Below are 20,576 nucleotides of genomic sequence, written 5' to 3'. Positions count from 1 at the left end.
TCCTTTTCCTGTCTCTTCTCTTATTTCCAACCTGTTCACGGGTGTCCTAGATCCCATCCTTTCTCACTCAAAGACATTGCTTCAGTAATTGTTCTCTCTCACTCCTGCTTCATAAAATTTTCTTCTTTACTGGATCATTCTCATCAACACACACACATGCAATCATTCCCCGTTCCCAGCTTAAAAAGTCACACAACTCTCCTGAATCCATCCCTGTCAACATCATACTGCCCCATCACAGCATCACTGTTAGCAAGTCTGCCAAGATGACCATCTCTCATGTCTCTTTTGCCATTTCCTGTTAAATCTATTAAACTTTTGACCTCACCATTCATACAAACTGCTCTGATCAAGGTCACCAAGGAGTCCCAAATTGTTAAAGCCCCCAGTGGTCTTTTTTTTCAGTCCTTATCTTACTTGAGGAAACTCCAGAAGATACTGGAGGACAGGGAAACCTGGTGTGCTGCACTCCATGGGGTCAAAAAGAGTTGGATACTACTTAGCGGCTGAGAAACACCTTACTTGACACAGATTAGTCCTTTTCCAGAAAACATCTTTTTCACTTGTCTTCCAAGGCAACACTTCCTCCTGGTTTTCCTTCTATCATCATACTTGTCTTTATCAGTCCTGTTGCAGCTTATTTTCTTATTTCCTTCTACCTTGAAACAAGGTCAGTCCTTAGTCCTCCTTTCTCTGTCCATGATTATTCATTTAGAGATTTCATCAAGACTCTTAGCTTTAAATGCTATCTCTATATTGATGACTCCCAAGTAATATCCCTTGCCTGCACCTCTCCCTGACCTCTAGTTTTAAATATCTAACTGCTCATTAAACATCTCCACATGTCCAAAATGAAATTCCTGATCTTTCTAAATTTGCTCTTTCTACAGTCTGTCCCATCTCAGTAACCAAGGACTCCATCCTTCTAACTTCTTAGGTCAAAACTCTTGAAGTTATCCTTGACTTTTTCCTCTCTCAAATATCGCAACCAAACTGTCAGCAAATTCTGTTACCTCTGCTTTCACAAATATCACCAATTTGGCCATGTCTTACAACTTCTTCCAACACTATTACCGTACTCCAAGCCTTCCTTCTTATAGGGATGATTAAAATACTTTCCTAAATGGTCTTCCCACTTCCATCTCTGACCCCTATAGTCTATTTTCTAACATAATAGCCTGAATGAAACTTTTGTAAGTTAAACCTGCAGTGGCTTCCCAATTCTATTGCTGCTAAGTCGCTTCAGTCGTGTCCAACTCTGCACAACCCCATAGACGGCAGCCCACCAGGCTCCCCCATCCCTGGGATTCTCCAGGCAAGAACACTGGAGTGGGTTGCCATTTCCTTCTCCAATGCATGAAAGTGAAAAGTGAAAGAGAAGTCGCTCAGTCGTGTCCGACTCTTCGCGAACCCATGGGCGGCAGCCTACCAGGCTCCTCCATCCATGGGATTTTCCAGGCAAGAGTACTGGAGTGGGGTGCCATTGCCTTCTCCATCCCAATTCTATTACTCTAAGGTAAAAACCATGATCCTTGCAATGTCCTATGAGGCCCTGATGTGCTCCAGTTACCGTCTCATCAACCCCTCTCCCTCTCATTAACTTGACTCTGGCCATGCTGGTCCCCTTGCTATCCTTTAACAAGTCAAGCAGCCTCGTGCATCAAGGCTTTTGAGTTTGATGGTCCCTCTTTCTGCAATGGTCTTCCCCATATGTTATATCACTGTCTTCTTCACCTCATTCAGTGTTCTGACTAAATTTAACTCCAGCAAAATCATCCTTTATAACTTCTATTTAAAAGAAGTGCTCTGTATTAGTTTGTTAAGGCTGCCCTAACAAAGTGCCACAGGCTGCTCAACAACAGAAATTTGTTTTCTCATAGTGTGGAGGCTGGAAGTCCAGGATCAAGGTGTTGGCAGGTTCAGGTCTGATTTCTTCTGCAGCCTCTCTCCGTGTCCTGCAGATGGCCACCTTCCCCTGTACAGTCCCCATGTGGTCTTTTCTCTGTGCATGAGCATTCCTGATATCTTTCTAATGTCCTAATCTCCTTTTCCTATAAAGATATCAGTCAGATTGGATTAGGACTCACTCTAATGACCTCATTTTGCCTTAATTTCCTCTTTAAAGGCCCTATCTCCCAATAAGATTACTTCTAAGGTTCTAGGGGCTAGGGCTTCAACCTATGAATTTTAGGGGGTTGAGGAATAGACACAATTCAATCCACAACACATTCCACCCCCATTTCCCTTATATCTCTACATAGCACTCATCACATTATGACTCACCATTTTCTTTCCATGTTGGTTCATTGTCCGTCTGTCTCTGCTACAATTTCAGTTCAAAGAGGGCAGGGATTTTTGTCAATTTTGTTCACCACTGTACCCTCAGTGTCTAGTACTGCCTGGCGCATAGTAAGTAGTGAAAAAAAATTTTAATTAGTTACTGAATTTAGATAGTTTGGAGTCATTGAACTTGGCAGCTCCTAAACCCTCTCTGTCTTCTCAGGGCTGTTTTCAGTCAATAAGCATTTATTTAGCACTTACTCTGTGCCCAGTATTGTGCCCAGACTATGAGTAGTTTACAAGATCAATAATAAAAAAAAAAACAAATTTTTGCAATGGTATGTGCTCAAAACAGTTACAAACAAGTATATATAAGAGGAAAAATAATAGTAATTTATGGCACAAACTTCAAGTGCAATAAATAGGTTAGTTGGTGCTGAAGGACACAGGGAAAACTTATCTATAAAAATGAGGATAACAATCCTTATGCTTGATACAGGTTTGTGAAGATGAACTATGGTTATAGTTTACCAAACACTTCTTCATATGTTAAATTAGGAAAATATTAGAAATCCACAAGAATTAACAGACTTCTGGGGGTCACATAAACTCTCTTGCGGATGAAGAAGGAGTTAACCTGCCTGGCAGTGCACAGGGGTCTGATGGGTCTGGTCAGCCAATATAAGCAGATTGCTATGATGTCATTCTTGTAACATGATTCCTCGCTGGGGTGCACTGGTGGGGCATATTGGAGCCTCACAGAAGAGCCCCTCTCTAGCCTGCCCACATAGTTCAATTTACTCTCAATAAAAATGCAATAAAAAGCTCACTTGCCTTCAGACTGTTGAATGCTTGTGACTCCAGATTATTTGGAATTGAAATCCTGACTGACAGGATTTGGGAGAAGAAGATGGATGAAATATCCTTAAGGCAAAAAAGCAGGAAATGAAGGAAATAAAGTGGTTGTATTTTACCAAATGGGATGGTAGTTCAAAGACCCTGCAAGGTTTTGGAAGTGTATAAGCTAAACTAATTTAGGGCTAAACTAATCTCCAGCAGCAAATGATGTTGTGTTCCTAATACAAGGTAGCATAATCAAACCCTTTTTTCTAAAGATTCACATGACTTTGGGGAAGCTGGGCAACACTAACTGCCACCTCTTCATTATCTTAAAGAGTCTAAAGTTCCTGAGTCTCAAGATTGGCCAGTTGGAGGGCATGCTAATGCTTCTCCCATATTACAGCATTATCCAGAGTGTTTAGCTCCGGCGCTAAAAACGTAAGATCAGCTTGCGGTGTATAGTGGTAATAATATTTTATTTAGCTTTTGGATTATCTATAGGTTTCAGTTATCTGTGTTGTCCCCTGTTAATATGAATAATAAACTGGCTTTAATCTGAAATCATAACACATGCTTTTATGAACTGCATCCACTGCCTCCCTTATTTCTTCTACTTTTATCACCCATCAAATCTGAAGTGTGTACGGGTTTTATACAAAAGACACTAGGCACAGGAGTCCTTACTCTCAGTCATATGCCTTTCCATCCCACCCCCAATCCCGCACTGGCCTAGTCTGATCTAGCATAGAGTTCTGGACACTGATGATATGATGGTAGGCGTGGTGACAGCAAAGACTGTAGTTTCCGTTTATGATATTGACGTCAGATACTTTCAGAAATAACTTAAACATTCCTAACTTGTGCTTAATGTAATTTTATGACTTTCTCACTCATAAATTTAATCCACACTCAACTGTTTTTATTTCTAGGCCATATAACCCTTTATAGGGTAATAAGTACTGTAATTTTACTACCCACAGTATAAAATAACTCCCTTTTCTTATTTGTCTCGCTTGGCTTCAAGAGATTTTCATTGGTTCTAATGTTGATAACCAAATTTGTGTTGACCTACAAAAGTAACTTCATTTATTTTCCCTTTTTAGGATTTGCATATACCCAAGTGACCTAAATCTTTAGGCTGTCTATAAATAATCATATATATAAAGAAAAATAGTCTAAGTTAAATTATTTTGAGTTCATCTGATGAAAAAGGTGAGTAGACAGGAAATAAAAAGTCAAGATGATAATTACATTTTTGTGATTGGTTATCTATTTGCACGCCTTTTACTTCAATGTAAACTCCTCAACTGAGGCTGGGTTTTATTCCTTTTTTATCTGCCCAGTATATGATTCTCAAACATTAATGTGCATCCAGATCAGCTGGAGGGCTTGTTAAAACCAATTGCTGAGTCCCACCCCCAGAGTTTCTCATTCAGCAAGTCTGGAAAGCAGTCTGTGGGTTTGCACATCTAACAAGTTCCCAGGTGAGGATGATGCTGCTGGTCTGGGAGCCATACTTTGAAAACCACCACCTTACCACATAGAAGGCTCACATAAAATGTTGGTTTAATTGTAGCAATCCAATTGCAGGAAGACATTGGACAAAGAGGCCAATAAGGTATTAGTTGGGGTAATAGCTAAGGTACTATTACAGAGAGACCTCAAGTTAAAATGGCTTAAATATGATAAAAGTTTATTTCTCACATAACAGTCCCAAGGTACATGGGCAATCGGGATAGAAAGGCAGTGCTTCTTGCCAAGTCCAGGGACCCAAGATGGGGGTTGACCCCCCCCATCTTTCTCTTGTGGCTTTCATCAAGGGGTCCAACGTGTAATTCCAGGAAGTAGGAGGAGGAAGTAATTTCTGTTTAAAAATATGTGAATTGGAAATTTCCCATGGGACTTCCCTGGTGGTCCAGTGGTTGAGACTTCACCTTCCAATGCAGGGGGTGCAGGTTCGAAACCTGTTTGGGGAGTTACAATCACATACGTCTCCTAGTCAAAAAACCAGAACATAAAACAGAAGCAATATTGTAACAAAGCCAATAAAGACTTTTGAAAAAATGGAAGTTGCACATAACACCTTTGCTCCATCCCATTGGCTGGAATAAATTTATACCTTGCTTCAGGGTGGGCTGGGAAATGTAGTTCCTACCTGTGACTATGTGCTCTGCTAAAATGAAGGGTGAGAGTTCCATTCCAAAAGGGAAGAATGAGAGACTGGATACTGGGGCATAATTAGCAGTCTCTGCCACAACTTTATAGCAAACCCACGTATAAAAGGACAAAAATCTAAAATACAATGAGAGTTCTTTATGTATCTGCACATATTATTTTCTGGGAGGAGAGGAGAGATGGGGTGGGGCGGAGAAACATTTATGTTTAATACAGAGGTTTTTACTTTGGAATTAAGATGGATCGAAAGGTAACAACTCTTTCATTTACCTTGACAAGTCAATATGCCAGTACATCAAAAGGACATTGAAAGGTTCTTTCCCCAATTCCTCTATGGCTGATTCATGTTGATGTATGGCAAAACCATCACAATATTGTAAAGTAACCATTCTCCAATTAAATTAATTTAAAAATGAAAAACAAGAAAAAAACAAAAGGAAGAATATGGAAGAACAGGTGGCTTGATGAATATGAAATTATCGAAGGTGTGAGAATGGCACTGAAGTCATGATAGTGGCTGGTGCAGAAAGGACAGTGGGGCAGAGAGTGGGTAGAAGTGATGTACACAATGGTAGTTATTGTAGAACAGTGGGAAGGAATTAAGGAGGAATACACAGATGCCCAGGAACTGGCAGAAGCAGCTTACATTGGCTATCGTAATGTGAGACATCAAGGGCAACTTGAAGAGAAATGAAACACACACAGGCATCGGGGAAGATCTGGAAACAGCAGCGGTGGGAGAGCTAGAAGAGTGCCAAAGGTGGAAGATCTCAGGAGGAGGTGTGAGGTGCTTATTTGTCTCTCTAGAGAATAGTAGAAGCAACAGATAAGAGAAATGACAGCAGTAGCTAGACTGGGCATCCATTTAGGTATGGGAAGTGGGGAGGAGATGTCCAAGCGTGAAAGCACATTCCCCTTCTGCATGATGTGGTGCAAACCAGTCACCACGGAATTCTTTGTACTGAGCTTGCAGGAGTTTTAAAGATGATTAGAAAGTAGCGGGTAAAAAAGGCAGGCCTAAGAACGAAGGCGATGGCACCCCACTCCAGTACTCTTGCCTGGCAAATCCCATGGATGGAGGAGCCTGGTAGGCTGCGGTCCATGGGATCGTGAAGAGTCGGACACGACTGAGTGACTTCACTTTCACTTTTCACTTTCATGCATTGGAGAAGGAAATGGCAACCCACTCCAGTGTTCTTGCCTGGAGAATCCCAGGGATGGGGGAGCCTGGTGGGCTGCCATCTATGGGGTTGTGCAGAGTTGGACACGACTGAAGTGACTTAGCAGCAGCAGCAGCAAGAACAAAGTATAATAATCGTTGACTGAAGAACCACCAACCTCAGCAATTCCAATATTTATTAATCCCAGGAGAGAAATCCATCAGAAAGCAGTTTGTGGCTTTGAATTCCCATCAGTACTCACCTCCCCTTCCAATATAAGAATAACCCTTCTGCCTGGTTCATGGTGGGAACACTTCTATCCCCAGGTCTGGCTCCCATGTCAAGTCTGGACAAGCCACAGAGTTTGAAAAAAAAAAGATCACCAGACCTCCTTTTGGAGTGGAGGCTGCTGCAAACTCAGGGGACTCTCTGGACAAACTCTATTTGAACTGACAATTGCTCTCAATGAGCTTCCTCGGGGGCCAGGCTAGTGTGGGATGTGGTTGTAAATGCCAGGCCCACGTGCATCTTCATCCTGTGTTCACAGATAGGACAGGGACGTGGCTTTCTTCCCAGGAAGAGTCTGTACTTTAAAATCTTATTGGAAAAAGGGATTAAGTTGGATATGATGAGTAAGACAGTGACTATGTAAAATGAGATCACCTTATTCTAAATAGAGTCCTATAAAGTCACATCATCTGCTTTTTGGAAACACTTCTAGAAAATAATGACCATCAACCTGTTTTACAGTGTATGTGGGCAGGAGTGGAAAGGGATTATTTCAAAGAACTAGTCTGCATTCCATAGAGCCAACATGGTTAAATATCAAATATAAATATTCTGTCTGAGAGCCACTGAGTACAGCACTTACAAGCCATATTTCAAATAATGCCTTAGTTGATATGCCCTGAAGACATACAAGACTCAGAAGACTTTGGTTCTAGTTGCTCGTCTGCCTCTCACTGGCTTTCCATGCTCATCTCCACAGAGGAAACGAGGACTCAGGGTGGGGATTGTGTCTCATTTCTAATTCTTGGTGCTTAGATGGGGCCTGAAAAACAGGCACTCCACAAAATGCTTGTTCATTGGACACAGTGGGTGGATCCACATGCAACTTACTGCTAGTTTTGTTGGTAAAAATAATCAAATATTGACAGCTTCATATGGTTCAATCTAATATTTGCGTTCTCATTTTGTTCACATACTGTATAGCATTGCTTTTTCCTAAATGCAAATTTCATGTTTCTGGGTCATTTCCTAGTTGAGATATGAAAGTCCTTTCTTTCTCCTATCCTGTATCTGTCTTATTTCTTCCCTAAACATCTTGGTTAATTGTTCATTTCTATGCTCATCCAATATTTGCTAGCTAGTATCTCTGTGTGTGGGCTTAGAGGTAAAAAAAAAATCTTCCTGCAAAGCAGGAGATGCAGGTTCAATCCCTGGGTTGGGAAGATCCCCTGGAGGAGGAAATGGCAACCCACACCAGTATTCTTGCTTGGAAAATCCCATGGACAGAGGCGTTTGGCAGGCTACAGTCATCGGGTGGCAGAGTCGGACTCAACTGAGACTGAGCACGGTATCTGTGTGTCTTCCTCTACATTGTAGACACATTGCATTTCCCCTGCGCCTTTCACAAAGCAGGCCCGACATAAACTTTTGTCATAATGTTGAATTTCACATCCGAGGATAAGTCACTAATGCTCTGAGCCAGTTTCCTTCCTGGAGAAATAAGATAATCCCAGCCTGGCCAATATAGCAGAACTGTTGAAAGTTAACATACAAAGGCTTAAATGATTAACAGTAAACCCTCCAGGTTGACTGTCTATGGGAGTGTTTGAAAATGTTACATGTTAGCAATAGGCAATCTGTTTTCAGCTCAATTACAGGGAGAAGTTGACTCTTCCCAGCCAAGAAGATTTCCAAAGTCCCCTCCAGTTGACAGAGTGAAAAAGAGAACATTAGTCACACAGGGAGAACACATAGTCGATGAGAACAGACCCAGAGTCATCATGTTAAAGAGACCAAGTGCCGCCCCACAGTACAGTCCCTTTACCTAGTAACATAGGTACACAGTGCTGGACAGAGTGGACTCCAGGAAATGAAGGTGGGGAGAAATCAGCCTAAGGAACACCCTGTGTGCACAAACTAAGACCTTTAAGGGAATTATTATAAGAGCATTGAAGGAAGAAAGGAGGCAGGGAAGGAGATGTGAAGGCTAAGATAATGGGACATGCAGGAGAGGAACAGAATCCAGAGTAGTCAAGAAGGGGCAGGCCACTTCCTTGGGCACACTTAGAGTTAAGAGGTACCACCGGGTTCCCAACTAGAAGAAACTACAGACTAATGGCAAATGTGTGAGTCTAGCCAAGTTACTGAATCTTTCTTTACTTATTTGAAAAAGTAGCACTAATAGCTTCTGTCTTATGATATAAATAGTAAATGAGGTATTTCATATAAATACACAAAGTACCCAGCAGATAGCAAGTACATATGTATTTTTACTATCTAAGAAACTAAGAAACCATAGATACTAAGTTGTATCTGTATCTTCTGGGAAAGATTGAAATCAGGAGGAGAAAGGAATGACAAGACAATGGTTGGATGGCATCACCAACTTGATGGACAAGCATCTGAACAAGCTCCAGGAGTTGGTGACGGACAGGGAAGCCTAGCGTGCTGCAGCCCATGGGATGGCAAAGAGTAAGAGATGACTGAGTGACTGAACTGAAGTTTGGGAAACTATAAGGTCTGTCATTCTCACCTAATCGCTCTGCTATCTTCATGAATTCTCCCGCTGAAGAATTCTCCAGGGAGAGTCCTCAACTGTAGGTGCTTGACCTATCACAAGCAAAATCAGTAAGCCGAAGCCTTAAAGCAGCAGTGTCCAAGAGACATTCCTGCGATGACTGAGATACTCTCATCTGTACTGTCCAAGATGCTAGTCACTAGTCACTGAGGCTGTTGGGCCTTCAAAAGAGCTGCAGAGGAAATGAATTTTTTATCTAGTTAGTTTTAATTAATTTAAATTTAGATGGACATATTGGACAGTTCAGCCTCAGCACATGACCCCAAACACACCAGAAGACATGGTGCGGGATCCACTGCGGCCTAGTAGGACCCTGGATCAGATGACCTGACTCAACCCTTGGAAGCTGGACTCTCTTAGGCAAACTACTCAACCTCCTATGCCTCGGCTGCATCCTTGATAATATGAGATTGACAATAGTTTCATTTTATTGGGTTATGAGAGCTAAGTGAGAGAATTCATATAAAAGTAGTTGTTCTTTAATTCTAGCATACATCAGAATTCCCTGGAAGGCTGTTAAAATGGATTGCTGGGGTCATCCTCAAAGTTTTGCTTCAGTAGATCTGGGGTAGAGCCAGAGAATCAATGGGTTCCCAGGTGATGCTCATGTTGTTGGATCAGGGACCACATTTGGAAACATACTGTTATAAGATGTTGAGTAATGGCCACCTCATGCAAAGAGTTGACTCATTGGAAAAGACTTTGATGCTGGGAGGGATTGGGGGCAGGAGGAGAAGGGGACGACAGAGGATGAGATGGCTGGATGGCATCACTGACTCGATGGACGTGAATCTGAGTGAACTCCGGGAGTTGGTGATGGACAGGGAGGCCTGGCATGCTGCAATTCATGGGGTCGCAAAGAGTCAGACACGACTGAGCAACTGAACTGAACTGAACTGAACAGTGCCTGATAGAGTGAGGACTCAAGTATTAGTTATTGTTTTATGATTAGCACTTTTATGGTCTGCATCAAGAAGGTTTCTGAAAAAAAAATCCATACTTCATTAAGACTCTCTAGCCCCTGTTCTGACATTATTTGGATAGATGTTTACCAGGCACCTACAAACGGCAAGATACATCCACTGTATTCTGAACGACAGTCCCTCAACATGAATTGGAAGTAGGGCTTGCCAGTGGGCAGAGCTACAGAGCACTAAGCTACCTGAACATTATCACCATCATCTAAATATTTTTCATCATTTCAACTCTCCACAAAACATACAGGAAAAACAATTAAAATCACCTTGTGAGAGAGCCATAAGTTGGATTTCGCTCTAATTTTTCATCTTGATAAAAAGATTATGTGTACATGCGTTCCCAAACATGAACTCCCCTCCCACCTCCCTCCCCATAACATCCACCCGTGGTGGATTCATGTCAATGTATAGCAAAACCAATACAGTATTGTAAAGTAAAATAAAGTAAAAATAAAAATTAAAAAAAAAAAGATTATATGGAGGCCCATAAATGCTAAGTGGAAGGGATGTGAAAATAAATCCAGGTTCTAGCCTTGGCTCCTTTATCAACTTACTAAAATCAAGGGGTCACCTCTCTCAATCATTATGGACTTGGCTATTAGATGTGATGAGTCCTCAGGTCACTTTCAAAGAATAACAACAGGATTCTCCCGAGCCCAACCTCGTCTGCACAGGGATTTGCTCCTTAGAAGTTATCACAAGTCTTCTAGTTTTTCTCCTCTGAGATTCTTTCCATGGTGCCTTTAGTTCTTTTGATAAAAGGTGTGTTAAGGTGGTTTAAAAAAAAAAAAAAACAGACACAGACAGTTTGACAGATCCACTTTTAATTTAGTCATTCAGGATTCATACTAGGATTTCTTTTAAATGCAAAAAAAGAAAAAAAAAGAGCCTTGGATAAGTATGCCAGGAGGCTCTAAGACTCTAGACACTCCTTCTCAAGAAAAGATGCAAAAAGGATATTTTAATTCGGATTCTGGGAGGCAGTGTTAGGTGTATTAATATCTACTTTGATAAAAAGACCACCCTATTTCCTTCTCTTTAAGAAACAGGAGTAAAAATTCTTTGCCCAGCATGCTCATTTCTCATGTGTAAATGGTGATCATGGTACTCACTGACAAAAAACTTACAAGCAATTTCTGTTACAAAATCAATCAGGCCCTGGATTTCCATTTTCAGATGTGGGAAAGGGAAGTGCAGAGAAGCTAGGTTTTAGAGCAACTTGCTACTACTTGGACTGAAGCAGATGTGAGATGAGAAGCTTCCACTTAATGGGAAAACTACTTTTTTTTGGTTGTGCCACCTAGCACTTGGGATCTTAGTTCCCCAACCAGGGATTGAAACTGTGACCCCTGCAGTGAAAGCCTGGAGTCAACCACTGGACTGCCAGGGAATTCTCAGGCCAACTACTCTTGTAGTCAGGCAGAATATACTTTGAAGTATTTCTGAGGTAAGCATAAGGAGGCGAAACTTGGGCTCTGCCTTGGGGATTCTGAGTAGCAAATGTGATCAAGTTTGGCTGAATCCAGATTTAAATCTAGCAGCTATTAGTTGATTTGCTGATGTAAACAGTATCAGTAGTTCAGGTCTATATTTCCAATTGTTGTTTATTCGCTAAGTTGTGTCCAGCTCTTTTTCGACCCCAAGGACTGTAGCCCACCATGTTCCTTTTTCCATGGGATTTCCTAGGCAAGAGGGTTCTTTACCACTGAGCCACCTGGGAAGTCCTATATTTCTAGTACTCATCTTCAAAATAAGAATGCTTGGGGTCTTAAATATGCTGGGGTTTCAAACATGCTTGGGGTCTCAAACATGCTATGTGTTGATGAAAAAAGCACTACTTAGGAATAAGGAGTAAAGGTTTTGATCTTGGATTTGCTTCTTACTCATGGAGAGATACTGTACAAGCTAACAGCACTCTCTAAGCCTCACGTTCCTCAGATATAAAATGGCAATTCCTCTCCTATAGATTTCATGATGGGTTGATGACATTAAACTGAGGGACAAATGCAAGGAAATACATATTAAGAACACAATCCATGGACCTGGGTTTTAGTATAATAAATAAATCAAGTTGAAATAATTCAACCTTCTCAGAAGGTTGTATCATGTATCTCTGAATAAAAAATATAATAATAATACTTTCTAGAAAAATCAGTGTGGTCTCTTGGGAAATAAGCAGATTAAATACGATAAAGCAAGGATCATCTCAGTGACAAATGACTTATTTTTATGAGCTCTGATATGAGATCTGAACACAAATTGGTCCAATGGCATCCCAAGGATTATAAGTCTAAGACTTCTACACATTACTTTTTAAAAAGTTTGGGATAGATAAAGGGAGCACCTGTGATGGTAAGGACTCCAGAGACAAAAAATGAAACACCCAATGGCCAAATTAACTACCACTTACCTCAATCACATTTGTGTGAATAAATTAAAGCCAATGAGCATGCATCAAATAATTGAGGATTCAGATAGTTATGCCTTCTGGTTTTTTGTTTTTTGTGTTTTTTTTTTTTGCTAGAGAATTTGGGATTCGGAACACTGCTTTATTTGAAACCTGCAAATCATTATTCATCAAATGAAACCAATGATCAGATGTACCAAATTATGTGTACCTAAACTCTAATTGTTTGCTTGTGAGAAAAGCTGCCTTTATCGGAGTGCACAGACCACAATTTAGAAAAGTCTTTTTGCGACTCACTGAAACTTCTTATAGAAAGCCCACCAATTTCTTCACCTCCTGGCACACAGGATATGCTAATTCTTTGGCTTTTGCCGACCCAACTTGCAAAACTTTCTCTAAGTGGTCCTTGTTCATCTTCAGTTTCTCAATCTCACTTTTAATTGGAGCAAATTTCTCAATCACAGCATCTGCCACCACCAGCTTGTAGCGAGCAGTGTCCATCCCAGCGCTGCGGCGGACCACCTCCTCCACGGGGAGTCCAGCCACGGCTGCGTGAATGGCCACCAGGTTGGACACGCCTCCTCGGCTGGCGGGCTCGTAGGTGACCTCCGAGGTGAAGTCCGTCATAGCCTTGCGGAACTTCTGCACTATCTCCTCCGGGCTGTCGGTTATTCTGACAGTGGCCAGTTTATCGGGGTCTGATTTCGACATTTTGGCAGAGGGATCACGCAGGGATTTTACCTTCTTCATTGATGCTAGGTAGAAACACCAACACACATCCCACGGGGGAAAAAAAAAGATGTAAACAAAATAACAAAACACCAATAGGAATGTCAGTGTCTAAATCTTAAAAAGCAGTGAGAACATCAAATAGCTTCATTATTTTTATCTGATTAAATAAATAACCAACACTCATTGTAAAAATTCAAGCAATTTGAGCAAGCATGAAAGTAAAGGTGTACTATAATTGGAGAAGGCAATGGCACCCCACTCCAGTACTCTTGCCTGGAAAATTCCTGGACAGAGGAGCCTGTTGGGCTGCAGTCCATGGGGTCGCTAAGAGTCGGACACGACTAAGCGACTTCTCTTTCACTTTTCACTTTCATGCATTGGAGAAAGAAATGGCAACCCACTCCAGTGTTCTTGCCTGGAGAATCCCAGGGACAGGGGAGCCTGATGGGCTGCCGTCTATGGGGTCACACAGAGTCGTACACAACTGAAGTGACTTAGCAGCATGTAATAAAATGTTAATATTTTGATCATATTTTCATGCATCTTTTAGTGCATACATATACATAAAAACATATAATTTTATACAAGTGAATTTGTTTCAACTATACTGCTGTGCCATGCACAGTTTAAAAAGTATTCTGTTTCTTTCCTCTCTACTCTTCCGTATTGGCTAATCACCCCCTGCCTACAACACCTGCCCTTCCTACCCCCATGCCAGTTTTCACAACCTATGGCATCGTTCCATTTCCTTACCACTAATTAGGTAGGTAATTACCAACACATATACAAACACACATGCATGCGCACACACATGAGAGTGAGAGAAGTGACTTTATTGCTCTGATAGAATAAAAATGTTATGCTGTGCTTTATAAAACCAGTATTATTAATAATTGCCTAATTTATGGCTATTACAGAAACATATAAAGTTTATAGATAAAGTAAAATTGACCAAAGCATGAAAATAGTCCTTATTGCTAAAAGAAGGTTGATTTCAATGCATGGGGGACCCTAAATATATTCGTGTGAACTGTTGGAATAACTTAGGAATTTATATCCACCTTCTGCTTCTAAATTGATACTAGCCACATGTTATATTCTTTAAAATGCTGTCAGCTTAATAAAGATGGTCAGAGTTCAGGTTCAGTCATCTCTGATCCTGCCATAAGTTAACACTTCTACCAAAATATTGATACCTCGATAAGATTCCAGGCTAATTTAGCTTTGCAAGCTGCAGGTGAGGTTTTGGACTCAGTAGGTAGAACTGTATACTCCATCTCAGTTGTGCATTGTGCATTAAGAAGGCAAAGTATGAGGATTCTCAGTGCCCTCTTGGTTTATCTAGATTATGATCCAGTGGTTCTCACTCTTAGTACTTTTGTTCTACTGTGAAAAGAGAAGGCAAGTTCAGCTGGCTTTGGAACAAGGAGATCTTGGTGTAGGATCCAGCTTTGCAACCAGCTAGAAACATGACTTGGGCACAAAGCCAGCCTTGCCAAACCTCAGTTTCCTCATCCACAAGATAAGGAAAGATACCTGCTCTACCAAATAAGATGTGTTTAGAAATACATATATATGTATGTGTGTGTGTGGTATGTGTGTGTGTATGTATATATATATGTAAACATATATATATATATATGGCTTCCTAAGTGGTGCCAGTAGTAAAGAATCTATTCGCCAATGCAGGAGATGCAAGAAACACAGGTTCAATTCCTGGGTTGGGAAGATCCCTGGAGAAGGAAATGGCAACCCACTGCAGTATTCTTGCCTAGAAAATCCCATGGACAGAAGAGCCTGGTGGGCTGTAATCCATGGGGTTGCAAAAGAATCAGACACGACTGAGTACACACACACACACACACACACACACACACACACACACACACCCATGTGTACATATGTATTCTACTTTATAACGAAAATGATTATTTGTAGTTTCTAGTCTCTCTTATACTTTTCAAACTTTCTTGGTTATTTTATTCAATAATCCAATGAGGCCTATTAGTCCTACATTACAAATCTTGAAGCCTGTTCATGACAAAGCCAAATATAGTCCCAAGAAAGTTCCAAATCTCTTACTCCATCATCCAATCCTCTCTCTTCAAAATGCAACCTGATTTGACAGTCTCATACTTGCTACTTACTCAGAATGCACTTGGGTACTGGGAAGAACTCCCCATATTTCTTGTTAAAACTCTGTGCTAGATCCTGAACTAGCTCCATGTGCTGGACTTGATCCTCCCCAACAGGAACGTGTGTGGACCTTTAATAAAAGACAGACAGAAGAACTCAGCAAGGCTCCTGCTTATAATGAAATGATATTGCAAGCAGCTGCATTTCCTGTGCCTATGTCACTGTTGGTGTTCAACAAATGTTCACCAGCTACAGAGGGATGTTGAGACCCAAGTCTTTATCTGTGTATCAGACAGATGCCAAGGAGATGTTTGTCTACTCTAGTTCTATGTCTTCCATATCTGAAGAATACAGCCTTCAACACCAGCATGACAGGATCTTGCTGGGAGGGAGGAATGGGTATCCTAAAGAGCATATGCTCCAAGCATAACTGCATTTTAAACCAATCCTCTTTCCCTCACCCAGTCAGCACAGATTATCCTAGCTTTGACCAGATGCTTTACTTCAGGGCTTGTACCCACACCTGAAAGACACTCCACCCTATTCTTTAAATCAAAGATGGCAGAAAGTTCTTCAGGCAAGAGTTTCCCTCCCTGTCACACAGGGAGTAACTCAAAGTCTTTTTTTGGAATATTCTCTGTTTTTATATAAATTGCAATCATAGAATAATCAACATGCTAAGGGAACTTGAACAAAATCTATTAGTACAATGTAGACAGATCTCAAAAACAATGTTGAATGAAAAAGCAAGTCACAGGAGATGTGTAGAGAACACTGACATTTATCTTAAAAGTACATATGACAATATTACATATTGGTTATAGATGCATATATAAATATAAAAACATACTGGAAGCTTCTCCAAAGATTCATGATCATAGCTGCTTCTAAAGAAGGAAAGAGAATGGGTCTGGGGAACGGAACAAAGGAGATCTTGATTTTATCTGCAATATTTTATTTTTATTTATTTTTTTCAAATAATTTATTTGATTGCACCATGTTTTAGTTACAGCATGTGGGATCTTTGATCTTTGCTGCAGCATGCAGGATCTTTTTTTTTTTTAGTGTGACATGTGAACTCTAGGTTGTGTGTGGCATGGGAGATCTAGTGCCCAGATCAGGGATCGAACCCGGCCCCCTGCATTGAGAGGACAGATTCCCAACCATTGAACCACCAGAGAAGTCCCTGAAATATTTTGTTTTATTAAAAAATGAAGATGGGACTTTCCCTGGCTGTCCAGTGGTAAAAACTCTGCCCTTCCAATGCAGGAGATGCAGATTTGATCCCTGGTGGGGGAACTAAGATCCCACATGTTTCGTGGTGTAGCCAAAAAAAAAAAGATGTAAGATGAAAATTATCAACATATAAAGACATTGTTTATAATGATTTTAATCCCATATATAAAGTTTACTGTGTTGGAACATGAGGAGGTATATCAAACAAAGGAGGATGAACCATTATAGAGAAGTCTTGATGGGGAAAACATTATACTGAAATATTACTAAGGAAGGAGACAGGTGATTTTAAGTATGTAGTGTTGGGCTAGGAGTTGACATTTGATAGTACAGCTAATAAAGTGTTGGGGTTTCTTGATCAACGACATCTAATATTCTGCCTGTGGAAGCATCAGCCTTAGAGTTCCACTTGAATATTTAAATGACGATTGTACATATGAATGGAGAAATAACAACTTTTCAAAACAGCCATAAGAAAGAAAAACTGCTAGAAAGCTATGGTACTTTGTTACAGAGAGAATCTACTAGCCTCGTAGTTAATTAGTGGTCCCTGAAAAACTGGAAAATTTTTTTGTGCATTACTGTCCATAGGCTACTGGTTTATTTGAAAAAATTGTCTAGGGTATGAGGAAGTGAAGGTAGTTTTGACTAGCATAAAGACTAGGTACTTTATCCCTGATTTAAAGCTATATTACAAAGCTACAGCAATCAAAACAATATTGTACTGGCACAAAAACAGACACACAGATCAATGCAGAGCAGAGTCCAGAAATAAACTAGTGCATGTACAGTCAATTAATCTATGACAAAGGAGGCAAGAATATACAATCGAGAAAAAACACTCTCCTCAATAAATGGTGTTGGGGAAAATGGACAACTACATGTAAAAGAACCAAACTGGACTGGTATCTTATATCATACTAAAAAATTAACTCAAAATGGATTAAAACCTTGAATGTATGACCTGGAATCATAAAATTCCCAGAAGAAAATATAGGTGGTCATCTCCTTGACATTGGTCTTAGGGAAATTTATTTTGGATCTTACTCCACAGGGAAGGACAGCAAGAACAAAAATAAAGAAATGAGATGGCACCAAACTAACAGGCTTCTGTGTGAATGAATTAAAAGTAAAGTGCTGAAGGTGAGAGACAGAAGCAGGATGAAACCTGGGAGCAGGAATCCTGGTGACTGTTCTTTTTCATGTGATACATCTGCTCAGAGAATGAAAGAGCCAGGCAGGCAATAGGAGAAAATCTAAGGCATCAATACTAACCTAGTTGAGCAACACAAGCAATTGGGCTGGGGCACAGCACACGATTCTGCCCTCCTGCTGAATTCTGAGCAGGGAATTCAACTAGCATCCTAGTAGACAGATGGCGGACACAAGGGCCTTCATAGATTTTTGTCTGCTGCCAAAACACTATTTGAATATAGTTTTCTTGTTCTGATATGGATTTTAAAAACCCAACACATAAAAATGAATCTATGAGGACTTCCCTGGTGGCCCAGTAGTTAAGAATCTGCCTGCCAATGCAGGGGACATGGGTTCAATCCCTGATTGGGGCAGACCCCACATGCTGAGGAGCAGCTAAGCCCGCACACCACAGCTAGAGAACTAGAGAGTAGCCTCTGCTCCCCACAACTAGAGAAAAGCCTGTGCAGCGACAAGACCCAGTTTAGCACCCCCCAAAAAAGAAAGAAATCAGTCGATCAAACAAACAAGTGGAAGACCCCAATACAAGGCCTATGAAAAAATACCATGGAACGAAGGAAAGGAAACTTTACCCTTCAGAGCCTAAGCAAGGTCAAACATTTGAAAATGAACTTTTACAAGAAACAATTGTGTGTGTGTGTATGTGTGTTTTAAAGAAAACTGCTGTGTAACCTCAATAGGATTCAAAAGGGCATGGCTGTTATTACACATGAGCAAGAAATCACAATAGAAGAAAAACAAACATAGGTGGTGACAGAAAATGATTAAATGAAGAGAAAGTAAAATGATGAAGGAAACCAAACGGATAATAGAAGAACTGGGAGCAGCAGGAGCAGAATCCTAAGGACAGGATGTATCAGTGACCTGGAAAAGAAACCTGAAGCTCTTCAAGAACTCAGAGCAAGAGGAGAAAGAAAGAGAGAAGCATGACATGTAAATGACAGGCTAGAGGGCCATCCTCTGACCTAGAGTATGGTCCTCCTCAAGAAGACATCAGGACCATGTGAACAGAGGAAATAACCTAAAACAGAAGGAGAGATTAATGAATTAAGAACAAAGAAGTAAGCAAACAAAAATGAGTATACTTTCTGAAGGAACATAGCAAGTTTCAATTATATTAAAAAAAAAACAAAACAAAAACCTGGGACTTCCCTGGTGGTCCAGCGGTTAAGACTCCACAGTCCCAGTGCACTAAGCATGGGTTTGATCCCTGGTCACAGAAGATCCTGCATGCCTGGCATGGCAAAACAACAAAAAAAGGGAAAAAAATCCCAGAGAATCACACCAAAACACAATCCAGAAAAAATTTTAAATTACAAACTTAAAGAAAAATCCTATAAGCCAATAGTTAGAAATAAAGACAGAAATAAGATTGATAATACAACATTGAAACCATGTTTATAGGGTTGTGAGAAAAAAGTTAAAAACCTAGCCAAGCTGTGTTTTATATGTGAACTGTACTAATAATAATTGAGGACTTCCGTGGTGGCTCAGATGGTAAAGTATCTGCCTACAATGCAGGAGACCTAGGTTTGAGCCCTGGGTCAGGAAGATCCCTTGGAGAAGGAAATGGCAACCCACTCCAGTACTCTTGCCTGGAAAATCCCATGGATGGAGGAACCTGGTAGGCTATAGTCCATGGGGTCGCAAAGAGTTGGACATGACTGAGCGACTTCACTTTCACTTTCATACTAATAATTGGGCTTTCCTGGTGGCTCAGATGGTAAAGAATCTGCCTCAATGCAAGAGACCCAGGTTCAATCCCTGGTTTGAGACGATCCCCTGGAGAAGGGAATGGCTACCCACTCCAGTATTCTTGCCTGGAAAATCCCATGGGCAGAGGAGCCTGGTGGGCTACAGTCCATGGTATTGCAAAGAGTTGGACACAGCTCAGCAACCAACACTTTCATAATAATAATGATGATGAAGAAGATAATGATAAAGTAACTGATAGCTATTGAACACTTCCTATATGCTGCACACTTCGCTAAGCACTTTTAATGCATTCTTCTTGTATGTAAATCAATTTTACAGGTGAGGTAAGCTGAACAGATAGAAATTCTCAGGCTGGAAGAAAAATTGTAAAGGACTGGAAAAAAAGTTGAAGTAAATCTATGGACTAAAGAACTCAGAAATGGAGATGCTGAGGTATAAGGACTGGCTAAAAAAGACTAAGAACATAAAGTCTAAATTTTGGTTACAGTTTGAAATAGAAAACGATGTAGTCTGAAATCAAGTCATTTATGTAACAACAGTCAATTGAAAATCCCAGGTTAGTTTACAAAATCAAAAGCAAGTGTGAGTATAGACTCAGGATCTGCAAGTGTAATGAATAACCCATCTTAACCACACAATATCACAACATTTTTCACTTGAAAAGATTAACGAAAGAGTCAAAAATCTATTTTCAAAAAGAGACAAACTGGTATACAAATGGACAATGGTCAGACATTTTATGACCAAAAATCTCTGACCCCAAACCTTTGGAGCAACCAACCAAGGAAGACAAACCAGTCTCTGCAGGAATGGACCCAGCATAGTCAAGACTTGGTGAATAACTGCCAACATTCCAATTCTTTGTCCAACTTAGGACCAACCAGAGAAAGTCAAAT

General features: G+C 40.6%; 1 protein-coding gene across 4 annotated transcripts in view; it reads right to left on the bottom strand.

The window, feature by feature from the left end:
• Positions 1-11,184: 11,184 nt before the first annotated feature.
• Positions 11,185-20,576, bottom strand: part of WARS2 (tryptophanyl tRNA synthetase 2, mitochondrial) — a 96,475-nt gene continuing 87,083 nt past the window's right edge. For 3 of the 4 annotated variants that reach the window (XM_068964879.1, XM_068964880.1, XM_068964882.1), the window contains 2 exons: positions 15,525-15,643; positions 11,185-13,400 (listed from right to left, as the gene is read on the bottom strand). In XM_068964879.1, the coding sequence (XP_068820980.1) occupies positions 12,952-13,400; positions 15,525-15,643 (568 nt within the window). In that variant the 3' untranslated portion in view covers positions 11,185-12,951. The remainder of the gene's footprint in view (positions 13,401-15,524; positions 15,644-20,576) is intronic. The other variant, XM_068964883.1, reaches the window with a different exon arrangement.

This window comes from Capricornis sumatraensis, chromosome 2 (assembly GCF_032405125.1).
Source record: "Capricornis sumatraensis isolate serow.1 chromosome 2, serow.2, whole genome shotgun sequence".
NCBI lineage: Eukaryota > Metazoa > Chordata > Mammalia > Artiodactyla > Bovidae > Capricornis > Capricornis sumatraensis.
Note: the sequence above shows the minus strand (reverse complement) of the source record. Positions and strands in the feature narration are given on the sequence as shown.